Consider the following 17,093-nt stretch of genomic DNA (forward strand, 5'->3'; position numbering starts at 1 on the left):
TTTTTTTTTTTTGAGATGGAGTTTCACTCGTTACCCAGGCTGGAGTGCAATGACGCGATCTCAGCTCACCGCAACCTCCGCCTCCTGGGTTCAGGCAATTCTCCTGCCTCAGCCTCCTGAGTAGCTGGGATTACAGGCACGCGCCACCATGCCCAGCTAATTTTTTGTATTTTTAGTAGAGACGGGGTTTCACCGTGTTGACCAGGATGGTCTCGATCTCTTGACCTCGTGATCCACCTGCCTCGGCCTCCCAAAGTGCTGGGATTACAGGCATGAGCCACCGCGCCCAGCCCACTATTGTGTTTTTTAAAAGCCTTTGAGATGTTTTATTTTCTGGGATGTGAACTATCTGTTTTTTCTCTTTATTAACACGCAGAGGGCTATATGTGTCTCTCATCTCTAGAAGTTTATTTTCAAAATGACACATCCCAGATTGAAATGGGCACTTAGCAGACACATGTGGACCGCAAGACCGCAAGACTTGTCTGGGCACATGTTCTTAAAACAGTTTTTTAACCAATCAAGTTAAGTTTTCAAAAATTTTTCTTATACAGGTCCATATACGGACTTCATCCCTTGGACAACAGAAGAACAGAAGCTTTTGGAACAAGCTTTGAAAACATACCCAGTAAATACACCTGAAAGATGGGAGAAAATAGCAGAAGCTGTGCCTGGCAGGACAAAGAAGGACTGCATGAAACGATACAAGGTTGCAGATTTAGAGTTTATAGATTGTTTTATTTTTACTTGTAACTTGGGTTATATAGTATCATTTATTTTGGTATTGTGAAGTGAGGAGAGAAGAGCAGGAAATACTGCCATGTCACTTCCATCTTTTTTCCAAGAGAGGAAATAAAATCAGTGGTATTTAGGGTTATATAGTCTAGGTTATAGAATTCAGGTCATATTTTATGTCTATTAAGCAGTTAATATAGTCCTTATTTCAATACCAGTAGTTATGTAGTTATGGGGCCAATATTATTAGGAAGAAATTAGCAGCCCTAGAAACTTTCTAGCCCTGGCAGATAGTGAATCTTGAATTTTTTACATATTTATATCGAACACTAGATTAAAATGTCTGTTTTTAAATTCTGACTTCTCAAATCACACCTTTCTCCCTTCCTAGGAACTTGTTGAGATGGTAAAAGCAAAGAAAGCTGCTCAAGAACAAGTGCTGAATGCAAGTAGAGCCAAGAAATGACTTAATGACAATCTTTGTTATGTGCATTTTTATAATAAAACTGAAAATACTGTAAACATTTTCATTCTTAAAATATACCTATGGTAATAATTGAAAGTGTGCTCCTTCCAACATAATTTCTCAGAGGACAAGGACTGACCGCTGATGCAAAACCACCTTCAGGGGGTAGTCTTTTTATCCTTTGAAAGTATGATACAGTATTTCATTTAAATTTCCAAATGTATATACATGTTTCTTTTTACTTTTTTCTAGGTCTTAGTTTTTTGTGTGTGAGATGGAGTCTCACTCTCTTGCCCAGGCTGCAGTACAGTGGCACAATCTTGGCTCAGTGTAACCTCTGCCTGCAGGTTCAAGCGATTCTCCTGCCTCAGACTCCCAAGTAGGTGGGACTACAGGTGCACGACACCACGCTCAGGTAATTTTTTATATTTTTACTAGAAATGGGGTTTTCACCATGCTGGCCAGGCTGGTCTCGAACTCCTGACCATGCAATCACCCACCTTAGCCTTGCCAAGTGCTAGGATTACAGACGTGAGCCACCATGCCCGGCTCAAAAAATTTGATCAGGAGCATTTTAATCACGAAGCCAACACATGTTACTGCAAATCTGATTAAAATCTGGTAGTTGCTCAATGGGACCTGAGGATTAAAAAGGAGACAGTTAAAAGAATTCAAAGTACCTGACCAACTTTTTATATAGAAGAAAAGAAGGCAGGCTTACCAACAGCAGCAATAGCTGGACTCTTATTATAAATATATTTGGTACATACTTCTCGAATTGTCTCAGCATTCACAGCCTGAAATATGGAAGACATTGTCATTCAGCTTTCTGTAGTAAAGACAAAGTCTATACCTGGAACTTTTTAAAACTAAAGCAAGATAAAAGATATATATTCTCAGCTTTTTGTAACCCCAATAATAACTAAGGACTGCTTACATCAATTCTTGCTTCAAGCTCAGGGATGGGAATCCTTCTATTATAGCATAACATTTGCCTACCAATATCTTCACAAATTGGAGTTGAACCTGTTTAAAGAGAAGGAAAAATTAAGTGTTGGAATATAGATCAACCATACAAAAATAGAACCTGTGGCTGGGCGCGGTGGCTCATGCCTGTAATTCCAGGGGAGCCGGATCACCTGCGGTCAGGAGTTTAAGACTAACCTGGCCAGCATGGTAAAATCCTGTCGGTACTAAAAATACAAAAAATTAACCAGGTGTGGTGGTGGGTGCTTGTAGTCCCAGCTACTCTGGCAGCTGAGGCAGGAGAATCGCCCGAACCCAGGAGGCAGAGGTTGCAGTGAGCCAAAGTTGCACCACTGTACTCCAGCCTGGGCAACAAAAGCAAAACTCTGTCTCAACAAGAAAAAGGAACCTATGTCTTTATTTTTACCATCAAGCTGCAACAACATGTTCGTTTTCAGAAGATTTCTGGCTCGTGCAACCTCACTTTCAGTGACACTTGTACAGAGTCGCATCCTAAAAATCATTTGGAAAAACAGTATTATCAAGTAGTTGGAAAATGTTGTATTTCATTAGTTAATGATCTAAGATGCCATATTCTACACATGACACACAGGTGATTATGATTTAATCCCAATGCTAAGCAAAAGCTAAAATGATTCTTGATTTTCCCTAGTATTGTTAATTTATCAATAATGATATGTAAACATATCTACACATTAGCAGATAAAGGTTTAATACAAATAGGCTCACATTTTCAGAAAGGCTTTAAGCATCTTGAGACTTCATGAATTCCCATCTGTTGGTGTCTGATATGCTATGGATTAAGTCAGTGGATCATTCATTGGTCTCTCAAAACAATGAGTTGAGTCTAACTTAAACTTAATTTTTACATCCTAGTTGACTAGATTTAGAAAGATGTAAGCCAGTTAAGAATAGTGGGGGAAAGGAACCAGAGCTAAAAGTTTTCCAAGAAGTTGTGAGCCTTTCTGCCCATCTACTGAGTCAATATACTTTTCTTTTAGCAATGGCAACTTCAGATTTACTTTCCCTTCCAAGCCAGACTACTTTCAGAGACATTTTTCCCATCAACTTCTATTTGGCTTTTAAACTTTTAGGGTCACTTTTCTGAATATCTGAAACATTAAAACTTTCTACCGTATATATTAGCTTCACATCTTGAGACTTAGGAAAAAAATGTCTGCAATCTTTAAAAACATGGTAACTACTGTTTATCTAGTTCTCTTAATTAAAAGGTAAAACTACCACAAATCACCGTAGAAAAAATCAGTCTAAAACAAATTAAAAGCAAAATTTACTTAAAGCTATTTTCTCACCATTCTTTCTGAACAACATGTAGCATGTCTGCAATGGTGGCTGGTTCACAAACCATATACAGTCCCCATAATCCTGTATCTGTGTAGGATGTGTTGAAAGACTGAAAGCTATGGCAAAGGTTGCCATGACAAGTGAGCTGGGCCAGCTTGCTAGATAAATTCTATAAGGAAAAAAAAAATTCCAAGATAATTTTAAGTACACATATCCAAAATACCAGAAAGAAAAAAATGTGTGGAAAACAGTTAATATCCTTAGAGGCTAAATTTCCCAGTTTTATTCAACATCTCAGTAGTAAAGGCTCAGCCAACTAAGAACTGCGCTTATCTCACACACTGCACCCCCTGGAGAAATTCATGATATAAAAGCAATGAATCCTTATAATTAATGTAGTAGCTGTACCTAATTCTAAAACTAGATTGCAATTATCAACCCAATTTATAGGGCTCTTGGCTATGGATAAAGATTCAAAATTATATTACATATGAAGCTTAAGATATGTACAGGAAATGTATTTTGGGGGAAATCTACGAGTAAAAACAAATCTATACAATGTTTTGAAATACTTCCAACTAAAAAAGAAGTTGCAAAAACAACAAAGAATTCCCTTTATCCAAACTGCCTGTTATTTTACCATGTTTCCTCTATTCTCTTTATACAAGTTTTTCCAACTGTTTCAGAGTTTAGATGTGATGCTTCTTGTGAATATATGTACTAAATACTTTAGTATGTACTCGTGAAAAACAAGGAAATTAATTTTTTTACATCACCTCAGTATGGTTCCTCAGTATCTGTGGGAAATTGGTTTCCAGATCCCTGTGGATACCAAAATCCATTGATGCTACAGCCCTCATGTAACATGGTGTATGTAGTATTTGCATATAAGCAGACTAAGAATACCCTCCTATATACTTTAAATTATCTTTAGATAAATACCAAATCCATGTAAATACTATGTAGTTAATATATTGTTTAGGAAGTGACTCAAAAAGAGTCTATATGTTCAGTACAGACGCAACCATCCATTTCTTCCCCTAAATATTCCACTATGGTTGGTTGAATCCATGGATATGGAACCCACAGCTATAGAGGGCCTACTGTACTATTAAAATTAGGAGGTTAACATTGATACAGTACTTTTAGCCAATTCTTCTGTCCTTATTCAAATTTTGCCAATTATGCCACTAATAAACTTGGCAAAGAAAATGTTTTTTTCTGGCCCACATGCAATCCAGGATCAGTTTATAGTTTATATTTTTAAGTCAGAATTCACAGTACAAGGCTCTATTTTGCCACTTTAAAAAAGGATTCTTAAAAGAACTTATATTTAGGAAAACACGATCATCTTCCATCTGTTATGGAAAATTTCTTTTAAAGTCACTTACCATTCCTCCTCCAAAAGAGCGATCCCAGTTGCCAATCAGCGTGTTTGCAACCATGAGACATATTGTATCTGGATGTGCCCAACCAACAGCTTCAACAGCTATTGCAAAGTATGCCAAAGGCATCTTGTCATCCCTCACACGAATCTAGTTAAGATAAAGCAGGGGGACCTCTAATTAAGATTACCATTACTGTATATAATATGCTTATTAACAACAAAAAATCACCAGTTCCATTAATTACAAAGTTAAAATGCTCACCAGGACTCTATTTTGATTTTTTAACTATCAGGCCTCATTACATCGTATAGTTGAATCTAGAAAAATTTCATGGGTTAAGGAAAAATTACTCTTCCCAAAAGATTTTACTACAGACAGCCACCACATGGTTTACATGGTCAAAAAGTGTTGCATTATTTCACTGGTAGAAATCTATCCTTTATGTTTGTCAATCTGATTTTTCTTTTGCTTTTTTTTTTTTTTTTTTTTTTTTTTCCTGAAACCAACTCTTGCTCTGTCACCCAGGCTGGAGTGCAGTGGCACAATCTTGGCTCACTGCAACCTCTGTCTCCCAGGTTCAAGCAATTCTGCCTCAGTTGCCTGAGTAGCCAGGACTATAGGGCATGCACCACCACGCTCAGCTAATTTTTGTATTTTTAGTAGAGACAGGGTTTCACCATGTTGGTGAGGCTGGCCTCAAACTTCTAACCTGAATTGATACACCCACCTCAGCTTCCCCAGGAGCTGGGGTTACAGGCGTGAGCCACCGTGCCTAGCCTCAATCTAAATTTTTCTACTGAAATTTCATATTGACATTACAGGTTTATTTTTGTACTGCCAATGATACAGTTCTACACAACTGCTAGTATCAGGGCATTTCCCAGATACTACTTTGAGCATCATCCTTAACATGGCAAATTAAGCCTCTTATGAGGCTTAAAGCTAGCTGATAACTAGCAGATTCCCTGCAAGTTCTGGCTCTAACAGTTACTAGCCCCCAAAACATACTGTGGGCAAAACTGAGCCAAGAGTAAAACTGAAGTGAAAGTCAAAATACGGAGTTTAATTAAAAGATTACTTTCAGCTCTTACAATATATAAATGGGCATAGTGCCAAAGAAAAAGCACAAAAAGACCAAATTATAAACTGCTCTTAAAACCTTGCTTCCTTTCAGACTAGAATGAAGAAATTAAAAGCAAAACAAACTTGCTTCCTTAGGAAAGGAAAATAGGTAGTGAAGGAACAGGAAGAAGGAAGGAATGTAAGCAAATGAGTACATCCTCTTCCCTTTTTATGTGTTTCAGTGTAAGCCTTTTACTTACTCCATTCTATTCCTACTGGAAATAAGCACATTTTATATACTTATGTGTAAATACAACACAAGGAATCCAACAGGCTAAATACTAGCTGGGAGGCTTGTCCTACCTCACTTCCTGTGAATTTGCAGGGAGGCAGAGCTGGTATTTCTCCTTTGTGTGTGCATAAAGAGTCACCAAAATGCAACTTTGCTAAGTCAAGCAATTCATCATGGGAAACACCTAAATCGAAAGAAAATATTTTCACATGTTATCTAGCTGCAATATAGTTTATAATGTGGTATAATGTGATGTACATTACACATGAACTATTGCACTTACTAAAAGCCATTATTTAAGAGTAAGCTCACAAAGCACACCTATTTCCTTGGTGTTGCAAAGCTTGGGATTGCACGCTTTCTTTCTCATTGTAGAGCAACTCAGTTTTCATCAACAGACCAATGGATTCACAGCTAAGAATAAAACAACTTGAAAACACCACTTTTGACAAAATCATATTCTATTAAATTATAAAGACTTCTAGGATGCAAACTAGCAAAAAATGCCAATTTTCAAAAAAAAAATTTAGTGGAAAATACAAATATGGGCTCTATCTAATTAAAGTAAAGCTGGAGCTGGGCATGGTGGCTCAAGGGTGAGGTGAGAGGATCACTTGAGTTCAGGAGTTCAAGACCAGCCTGAACGACACAGCAAGACTGTCTCAATAAATAAAAAAATAAAAGCCGGATGCCGTGGCTCACACCTGTTATCCAAGCACTGCGGGAAGTCAAGGTGGTCAGGTCACTTGAAATCAGGAGTTCAAGACCAGCCTGGCCAATATGGTGAAACCCCATCTTACTAAAAATACAAAAATTAGCTCGGCGTGGCAACAGGTGCCTGTAATTCCACCTTTTCAAGAGGGTGAGGCAGGAGAATTGCTTGAACCCAGGAGGAGGTTACAGTGTGCTGAGATCACACCACTGCACTCCAGCCTGGGTGACAGAGGAAGATTCTGTCTCTACAATAAATAAAATCAAATAAATAAAAGAAAGCTGGATACACAGATATACTTTATTCTCTGCACTCTGCTATCAGAACTAGGAACACAATAGTGTCATCTAATTTCTGAATACATCCACAGGTATCCAAATGCAAAAACTTAGGAATTACTTAACGCTCCATATCCCTTACAATCTGAACTTGGGACCCAAACAAATAATGTGAAAGATTCCTAAACACAAATATATAAACTTAAAAAATTTTAGACATGTATGAGGGCTTTAAAATATATTATGGTAAGATTCTTTACCTTAAAATATAAAATTACAATTTTATAATAAATGAAGCTAGGATACAAAAAACTGTTTGACAAGTAAAAGCCTGAAGATTAACCTAGAAGAGTTAAATGGTAACCAAGACAATAATTCAGAGGCCAGTAGAAACTTAAAACTGGCCTATTTCATTGAATTTAAGATGCAATCATATAATTTATAAGGCACTATGTCACTTATGTATTTAAGATGAATACTAATTAATCTACAACAAGCCATTAAACTAATGATATCTCAACTTCAGCTATGTCAAAATGAACCCGTGAACCAAAGTAAAAGTCATTCTGTCCATATGCCACCAACAATGGCAGAAAGATCGCAGAAAGTTTGGTTATTGAGGACCCACATAACAAGTCTCTTGTCCCATTTCCAAGTTTCAAACGTTTAAGACCCAGTCAGCAAGAGCCATTGTAGAAACGATGTTACTTAAGAGAATTTCAGAGTGTACTTCCTGTCACATACAATGAAGGTAACATGACTTTAGCTAGGTGCTACAATGAATAACATGTTTGGTATTTAATGTTTTCATCCTCTCCATTACCCCAAAGTAATTAGGTCAGAAATCAATCCAGAGTAACTAGAATTTTTAAATTATAATTTCTAAAAAGAGAAAAATTAAATTTACAACATGAAAGAAAACTTCACTTTGCTCTAATATTAAAAAATAGAGAAATGAAAACCGGGCTGGGTGTAGTGGCTCATGCCTGTAATCCCCAAGCTTTTGGAGACCAAGGTGGATGGATCACTTGAGCTCACGAGTTCAAAACCAGCCTCAGCAACATGGTTAAGACTCTATCTCTATTTCTATAAATATATATATATTTTAAAAAAAGTGGAAACCCATTAAAATATACTGTTGCCTAGATTCAGACTGCCAGGAAATTTGGCAATATGTGCTGTAATTTGTTTTTTCATTCACTGGCTTCAAACAGGACCTCAAGAAAACCTTCTGCTGTCACCTGCATGTTTGGATTCCCATTCAACAGTCTCATGGCTCCTATGTGCTTCCCTTTCCCAAAAATTAGATCTATTAAATGAATGATTGAACAAATGAAAGAATGAACAACATACCCATTCATGCTTAAACAAGGACAAAGTTGGTTCTCAAGAAATAATTTATAATCTCGAGAAATTCTCAAAGTACAGAACACTTATCTTCCAGCTGTCTACCAGTTCACTCATTTGCCCTTTTCTTGGAAGTTCTACTATGTATGTACACTTAAGTATTGAACAGTTCACTAAATCTTTCTATAAATGAAACCTACTTTAAAAAAAAATAGAGGGGAAGGCGGCCCTGGTCAACGTCAACACTGGGAGCCTCATCTGCAATGTAGGGGCTGGTGGACCTGCTTCAGCAGCTAGTGCTGCACCAGCAGGAGGTCCTGCTCCTCCACTGCTGCTGCTCCAGCTGAAGAGAAGAAAGTAGAAGCAATGAAAGAAGAATCTGAGAAGTCTGACAATGACATGGGCTTTGGTCTTTTTGACTAAACCTCTTTTATAATGTGTTTATAGTTTGGGAATGTGCTCTGCAGAAAAAAAAATAGAGGGAAAGTCTGGCTCCAGTGCTCCACATTCCCCATCACAGTATCAAATACAGTTATTTGCTATGTAAATGAAAATTCTTAGGATATCTCCCAATGGGATCAAACTGGCATATCACTCCAGCAACTGTGTTTAAAATATGTGTAGAAATTTAAATTGACTAACCTCCAGCAGCAGCAAGAACTATTCTTGGCCCCTTATAATGTGTGGTTATATAATCCACTAAGTCCTTACGACTTACAGATCTGCAAATGAAGTAAAACAATTTTTAAAGGAAACAAATTGACATAATATACCTGAAATCAAATTGGGCCATAACAGTATCCTAAAATGCAGTTGGAAATAGGATATAGGCAGCACATCAAAGAGCTTCAACTTTTTTACATCAAGGAAAAAAGATTTGACACCATTACTTGTTTATTCCAGAAATACCTATGAACTCACACGATTGGGAGGTAGGTGGGACTAAAAGATAGCTAACTACAATTTCACTCGGATTACCAGGGGAAAATGACTTTTTGAAACATACTTTTTCAAAGTTTGTAAATGTTAATTTTCAAAATTCATAAATTCCCTTACCCACCAAGAAATTCTGAGAGTTATACCTACTTGATATTTTCAGCTGGTCCCAAAATTGTCCGTCCAAGTGCAGTATTTTGATAAGCTGTGGCATGAAGATAATCAAAAACAACTTCTTGTAAATTGGTTTCAACTTCTTGCATCTCTCTAAGGATTACTCCACGCTCACGTTCAATCTCTGCTTCTCCCAGTGTGCTGTTTTGTATGATATCAGCAAGAATTTCTACAGCTAATTGAAAATAAAACATAAGAAGAAACACCAGCAATCTTTCACTATTAACATCTATTAAACCAACATCAGAAATCATGACACTGACACCATCACTCGATATTAAATGATTAGGCTAGGAGAAAAATATTATACTTAAAAGGACAAAATTAAAATTTATCCCTATAGTACAAAAGACTTTTCCCTTGGGAAAAAATTATAAATTTGCCATCACTCTGTAACGACTCTACCTACTTCAAAAATGCTATGGAAATAAGCCTATTAATATAAATTGTTCTATGTGAAAACTACAAAGCAATATATATTAGTCTGAAAATATCTAGCTACATATATACACAGGATTCTCATCACCCGATATTTACTATGCAAGTTTCCACAGCAATGAGAGTGCTATGTTAAGAAGCAAAGAACTGGCCAGGCTCACACCTAAAATCCTAGCACTCTGGGAGGCCAAGATGGGCTTCAGCTCAGGAGCTGGAGACCAACTTGGGCAACATGCCAAAATCATGTCTCCACAAAAATTAGCTGGGTATGGCGGCATGCGTCTGTAGTCCCTGCTACTCGGGAGGCTGAGATGGGAGGATGGTTTCAGCTTGGGAGGCAAAGGTTGCAGTGAGCTGAGATTTCGCCACTGCACTCCTGTCTGGGCAACAGAGTGAGAAAAGAATCCTTATAATCGAAAATAAGCCCCCAAATGAATAACTTGCAGAATTGTGTGTTCTCAAACCTTAATTTGCAAAAAGCCAAAAGTGAAGTGGAAGATGTCATATTAAGCCATTAAGCAATTTTATCAGAAAAAGTGCATCCAAAAAAAATATGTAATTCATTATTGAAGAATTAGTACATAGTTGCAATCATAATCTAAATGTCATTAATACAATTATGTTAAATAAACTTACAATCGTAAGTTTCTTTTTTTTCCTATGTCTCCATAATGAGACAAGGTCTCATTATGCCGCACAGGCCAGACTCAAATTCCTGGACTCAAGCAATCCTCCCACCTCAGCTTCCTACAAGTAGCCAGGACTAAAGGTATGCACCACTGTGTCCGGTTTAGGTTTCATTTTTTTACTCTACTGTAACCTTTTGTTCCTTATTTTAATTAAGTTCACTTTTTTTTTTTTTTTTAAGACGGGGTTTCACCATGTTGGTCAGGCTGGTCTTGAACTCCCGGCCTCAGGTGATCCACCCACCTTGGCCTCCAAAGTGCTTGGATTACAGGCGTGAGCCACCACACCCAGCCTAATTAAGTTCACTTTAAAGGGCACTGTCTCAGAACTGATTATGTTCAAATACTAAGAATATGACAAAACAGACTATTACGGTAAGCTGTGGCTGAGATCATGACCAAAAGGAAAAAATTATATGTAAAACCAAATAAAACCTATCTGCCCAGGTGAGAGAACCAGGGTCCAGTAAGATAGGTGAGGAAGAGCCCACAGACAGAAGGACAAAAATTCCTGTGTGAAAATCCTCCTTTATGTGGGATTGGTGGTCTACACTGGTAGTTTCCAAAGGAGGGGAGGAGAACTCCTATTTCCCAGTCTTTATGTTTTAATCTGAATATTTTTAAAAAATTTATATTTAATGTAGGTTAGTATAGTCGCACATGTATTTAACTTACAAGTATACATACATTAAGGATATATGATCAACTTTCTTACCAGTAATAAGTGATTATAAAAACTTGGAGACCATTAGTCTGAACATCTATTACCTCATATACCAAGCTTCAACCAGCTGAAGGTATAAAAACCGCAAGTAAATCCCCAAAGTTGGAGCTGCTTCAGAGAGCACTCCCATTTTGTATTCTTCAAGGAGATCCCCCTCTGCTTTTCCACACCCACTAGAAGAGGCTCTGTCCTTCCCAGCCACATGCCAGGAGAAAAGAGGGAAAAGTCTTTTCAACATCACCCTTCCTTTTTGTTTCCCATTTTTGTCTTCCCTGTTGTTCTGTGTATGTAAAGGAATGAACTGGGCTGGAATGAACAACTGTTAGAGAGGCCTGGCCTAGCCCTATGTTCTCGGTCCCTAATTAGTCCTGGGACAAAAACTGTTTCTATTGGCTTTGTTATTCAAACCAGCACACCCTCCATGGTTGCTGTCATTTTTGTTTCAATGCAAGAGTTAGGGCATCATATTAAATATTCTAGTTATTTACAGGTGATAGGTTTCTTATTTTGTTGTTTTGTCAAAGTAAATGAATGTAGTCAGAAGACATGCACTTGAGTCCACAGTAAGTCACCCGATAGCTATGCAATCCTGGGCAAGTCAGAGTCTGGGCTTTCATTTCCACAACTGCAAGGTGGAAATACCTATGTGGACCAAATGGATAATATATATACAATACTTGTGTAAAGTGCCATTTAAACATTATTAATGAAAGCCTATTAGGAACCCAAAAATTGCAAAGTAATAACAACTACAGAGGGACCGTAAAGGTTAATAATTTCACCAGTGGCCATGTGCAGTGGCTCATGCTTATAATTCCCGCACTTCGGAAGACTAAGGTGGGTGGGTCACTTGAGATCAGGAGTTTAAGATCAGCCTGGCCAACATGGTAAAATCCCATTTCTACTAAAAGTACAAAAATTAGCCATAGTGGCAGGAGCCTGTAGCTACTCAGGAGGCTGAGGCAAGAGAATCACTTGAACCCAGAAGGCGGAGGTTGCAGTGAGCTGAGATCATACCACTGCACTCCAGCCTGGGTGACAGAGTGAGACTCTCTCTCTAAAAAAAAAATAATAATAATTTTACCAGTTAGCTCTAAAACTGCTAAATTTTGTTAATTTTTCCACTGGGAAATAACTTTAAGACAGTCAAAACAGTCTACAAACATGGTAACTACAACAAACTGCTATTCTGTCAAAGTAACTTTTATTTCCACCAAATAATCTCTATTTTATTGCTACATGTTCATAAAATCATGTTCATATTACAAATAGTAATATTATCATCCATATGATAATATTATCCATAATATTACTATTTGTCATATTTAGAAAAAAAAATAGGCCAGGTACAGTAGCTCATGCCTGTAATTCCAGCACTTTGGGAGGCCGAGGCGGGCGGATCACAAAGTCAGGAGTTTGAGACCAGCCTGGCCAATATGGTGAAACCCTGTCTCTAGTAAAAATACAAAAAATTAGCCAGGTGTGATGACAAGCGCCTGTAGTCCCAGCTACCCAGGAGGCTCTCGGGAGGCTGAGTCAGGAGAATTGCTTGAATCAAGGAGGCAGAGGCTGCAGTGAGCCAAGATCACTCCACTGCATTCCAGCCTGGGAGACAGAGCAGCGAAACTCTGTCTCCCCGACCATGCACGCGCGCGCGCACGCACGCACACACACACACACACAAGATTGCTGTACCCTCACCCAGAGTTCAGGTTCATATTTTCACATTTCTGGGGCTTACTCTTTTACAAGAGACATAATAAAAATAGTACTAATTTCTGATTCTCATAAAAATTATATTATCTGCTGTATAAATAATAACAATACCTCTTGGCAAGTCTTTAGAGAATGCTTTGGCATAGTATACGGTCTGCTCTCTGGAGGTATAGGCATTGAGATGAGCACCCATGTTTTCAATCTCAAGTTCCAGATCTAACTGGGATCTCTTTTTGGTGCCCTTGAAATAAAAGAGGAAAAACAAATTATGAAACCTCCCTTTATCCTTCCTATTCTAAACACTTCAGATCATAAATATGGAGGACATAAGTTAGTTTCATGCAGGGTCAAATTTGGTCTCTAAAGTACATCAGGCAGGGTACCATGGCTCACGCCTGTAACCCTGGCACTTTGGGAGGCTGAGGTAGGCAGACTGAGCCCAGGAGTTTGGTACCAACCTCGCCAACATGGCGAAACCCGGTTTCTACCAAAAAATAAATAAATAATAAATCTGGGTGTGGTGGCACACACCTATAATCCCAGCTATTCCAGAAGCTAATGTGGTAGGATGGCTTGAGCCTAGAGTGGAGGTTGCAGTAAGGAGAGATTGTGTCAACGCACTCCAGCCTAGGCAACAGAGCCAGATCCTATCTCAAAAAAAAATTTTTTTGTTAATAAAGTACATCAGGCTTCAGAAATAGTATACATTCAGATGACCCCTGCATCCCAAGAGAACATTTCCATTTCAGCTTTCCAAAGCAATTATTAGTACTTATTTTAGATACTGTCCTGGAAAAATAAACGTAAAACATGTTATACTACTGAAAGAGCTCTCCTTGCCTCTAAAGAATGAAACTTTGTGCTTAATCTCTTAAAGAGTGTGTTTTTGTAAAGTCTTACAACTTGCCTTGAAAGCCATATGCTCCAGAAAGTGAGCTGTTCCGTTATTCTTCTCATTTTCATATCTACTTCCAGCATCAATCCAGAGTCCAACCTTAATGCAATCAAATAACAATTAAATAAAATCATTTTATTTATTTGAGGTTGCTGGGAACCTTCTCCTTCCTTTTTCTGACAAATGCTTTCTGGTCTAAACACTAAGATTTTCTTGACCTGAGCGAACTGACAGCTCACTCCTATGAACTATGAGACTGAAAAGTTTTGATCAGGCTACTACTGGGTGCTACAAATGCTGGGTGCTACAAATATCTACCTGCCACCTTCACTAAGGATTCTTTGCCCAACTCATTAAGCCAACAAATTAATAAATGTAATATAAAGAACATCAGAGACTGTCAGAAAACCAGTTGAAATCTTGGCTCTGTCATGTATTCGCTGAGGGACCTGAACAAAACCATTTAACTTCTCTCACTTCCTTAACTATAAACACGTGTGAGGACGCCCACTAAAAAGAATTGCTTTAAAAAAGCAAATAAGACATACGTAAAAACACCTGGCAGAGCAGCCCGGCAAATATACCTCTTCCATTATTATCGATACTACTAATAATAATCAGTAATCTACAAGAACAAGAGGCAAACAGTGCAACAGGATACATATGTACCCTATTAAGTATCACTGGAAGAAACGGTTCAAGACTCAGGGAAACCTGTCAAGGCAAAATCACTGCCACCCCTTTTCAACCACCAGCCAACGAAAAAGCTAAAGATTAAAATTAACAATTTGCTCCGCTAAACAAACGGTCACTTAGAGAAGGTTGCCTGAGTCACTTACTGTGCATGTTGAGAGCCCAGAGTCTTCAGAGGCCACTCTAAGTCCGCTTTCTAAACATGTTACTCTTGTTTCAGGGACATTCAGAACAACTTGTGTAGCAGCCTGTGTACTTCTCAATCTATTCACTCCAAAATATGATGACTGGTTGGGGGTAGGAAGTGGAAAAGACAAAGCAAAACATTACTAATCTGACATGAAATGCTGACTTTAAACCAAATCTATCTTAAATAGGCTCTCTCCACAAAAGAATCTTTCTTCCTGAATTTTGGTTCCACTGGGATCTACCCCTCTGCCTGGCCTAGAAACTTCTGTCACCAGCCACTGTCCTAAAGCCAGCAACGTGATTACAAACATGCCCTTCCCTCAGGGAAGATGAGCAGTTATTAGCATTATACAGAGAAACTGACTTTATTTCACTACCTATCCTAGATAGGTTTTACATTCATTATGGAGAAAACAAGCGGGGGAGAGAAGGGGGAGAAAGAAAAGGAGGGAAAAGATGTAAAGCTACCTACACACAAGATAGAACCCTCGGGTTCTCATTGTTCAAGAAAAGCAACAAGTTGTGGAAACAATAGAAAAAGAGAATAGGAAGATAGGCTGATGTTCTAAATGCACTCCAGCTGACTGGCTTGTCGGCCAGAAACTATTCACCTTTCAGCAGTTTTTCTTTGCTTTTATACATATGTTAAGTCTCACGTCCCTTTGCCGAAAGGCAGAGACTCTCTCATGAGAAAAATGCTAATTTAACACATACAAAATTTTACTTCGGCGATGTCCAGGTTCGCGGGAAGCCTGGCTGAGGTCGAAGCTCAGTCCCAGGCAAAAACAGAACTCTGGAGCGGTAACCATTTACTTATTAGTTTTCCGCAATTTGCAAGCACTGTTTTTAGTGGTCAACCATGCATCCTCAGTAGCTCGCGGGAGGACCCGAAAACCAGGGTCATTCCACACGTCAGTGGCACGTTTCCTGGCGGGTGGCCAAAAGCCAGCCACCTCCAGCCAGTTCAGCGGCCCCAGGCTGCCTGGCGCCCGGCAGGTCCGGGTCGAGGAGGCCCTGCCGGACCTGCTGTTCGGATCTGTGGCACCGACTCTTAGGTGCGATGCGCCGGGTCCGGCGAGAGAGACTAGGGCCGGCCCGACCGGGTCTGGCCCCGAGCAGCGCCCAGACAAGGGGAGGGAAGCTCACCCGTCCTGCAGCGCCTCGGATCAGCAGCCTCTCGCTGAAACCCCACAACCGCCGCCGCGCCGCGGGTAACAGGACTGCTCGAGCCGCTGCCGCCGCCATGTCTGCTAGAAGGAAGGTGGAGGACAGAGAATGTGCTTCCGGGGTTACGACCTGAGGTCCCAGAGCAGGGAGGCGGGCTCCATCTTGTGGCCATGATGGAAATGACACCCCTCGAAGCGGTCGTGAAAAGAATCAGGTCCCGACCAATGCTGCTGAACGGTCTTTACCAAATCACACGAACTGGGGAGTCTGCAGGAAGTCCCTGTATCACCAGTTATTTTATTGATCGCCTACTAACTGCAAGGCACAATTGCGGTGGAGTGAAAGGTAACCTGATGCAATGTATCTCACTGGTGGATGGAATGAATTGAAAACAGTGAAATAAGATCCGTAAGTCACTCTCCTTAAAGGAAAAGTCTAGTGGAAGAGTCAGATGCAGCGAGGGGAGGAAAAGATGTATCCATATTGACCCCTATTCACTCTTTGAACCTTTACAGTATAGCTCATCCCATTCCATAGACATTGCCCTCGGTAAGGTCACTAATTGCTAAAAGTTGGACACTTTACAGGCTTATGTTACAGTCCTGTTGGAGGAGATAACATTTTTGGCCTCCATAAAATTCTGTCATTTTATTCTAAAGCTGCACCTCCTCATAGTTCCCTCTGCACCCTCTTGGGCTTCTCTTTATTCACAGATATCTTTGTTTTATTTTGTTTGTTTGTTTTTTAAGACGGGGTTTCACCATGTTGGTCAGGCTGGTCTTGAACTCCCATCCTCAGGTGATCCACCCGCCTTGGCCTCCAAAATGCTTGGATTACAGGCGTGAGCCACCACGCCGGGCCTTTTTTTTTTTTTTTTTTTTTTTTTTTTTTTTTTTTTTTTTT

At 39.2% G+C, this 17,093-nt stretch overlaps 2 protein-coding genes across 6 annotated transcripts in view; one reads left to right on the plus strand and one right to left on the minus strand.

The window, feature by feature from the left end:
- The window catches only part of DNAJC2 (DnaJ heat shock protein family (Hsp40) member C2), a 36,073-nt gene extending 34,798 nt beyond the window's left edge, over window positions 1-1,275 (plus strand). For 3 of the 5 annotated variants that reach the window (XM_032276362.1, XM_032276359.1, XM_032276361.1), the window contains 2 exons: window positions 555-709; window positions 1,127-1,275. In XM_032276362.1, coding sequence (XP_032132253.1) covers window positions 555-709; window positions 1,127-1,201 — 230 coding nt within the window. In that variant the 3' untranslated portion in view covers window positions 1,202-1,275. Of the gene's footprint in view, window positions 1-554 lie in introns of all 5 variants that reach the window. The other 2 variants (XM_032276358.1, XM_032276360.1) reach the window with 1 other exon arrangement.
- Window positions 1,276-1,766: 491 nt separating this feature from the next.
- On the minus strand, window positions 1,767-16,305 carry PMPCB (peptidase, mitochondrial processing subunit beta). Its single transcript, XM_032276363.1, has 13 exons — window positions 16,170-16,305; window positions 14,981-15,121; window positions 14,154-14,240; window positions 13,358-13,487; window positions 9,659-9,857; window positions 9,215-9,294; window positions 6,307-6,419; window positions 4,885-5,028; window positions 3,502-3,662; window positions 2,595-2,680; window positions 2,139-2,227; window positions 1,923-1,998; window positions 1,767-1,840 (listed from the first exon to the last, which is right to left on the minus strand). The coding sequence occupies exons 1-13, from the start codon at window positions 16,266-16,268 to the stop codon at window positions 1,776-1,778; spliced, it is 1,470 nt and encodes a 489-aa protein (XP_032132254.1). The 5' UTR covers window positions 16,269-16,305; the 3' UTR covers window positions 1,767-1,775.
- Between the last annotated feature and the right edge of the window lie 788 nt (window positions 16,306-17,093).

This window comes from Sapajus apella, unplaced genomic scaffold (assembly GCF_009761245.1).
Source record: "Sapajus apella isolate SASKATOON/1434 unplaced genomic scaffold, GSC_monkey_1.0 scaffold7, whole genome shotgun sequence".
Lineage (NCBI taxonomy): Eukaryota > Metazoa > Chordata > Mammalia > Primates > Cebidae > Sapajus > Sapajus apella.

Coding starts and splice junctions, on each gene's coding strand:
- PMPCB (XM_032276363.1), bottom strand. CDS start 16,268: ATGGCGGCGGCAGCGGCTCGAGCAGTCCTGTTACCCGCGGCGCGGCGG. Junction 9,295..9,658: donor GGACCAGCTGAAAATATCAA/GTAGGTATAACT, acceptor CTTCATTTGCAG/ATCTGTAAGTCGTAAGGACT. Junction 6,420..9,214: donor AGTTCTTGCTGCTGCTGGAG/GTTAGTCAATTT, acceptor CTTTCGATTTAG/GTGTTTCCCATGATGAATTG.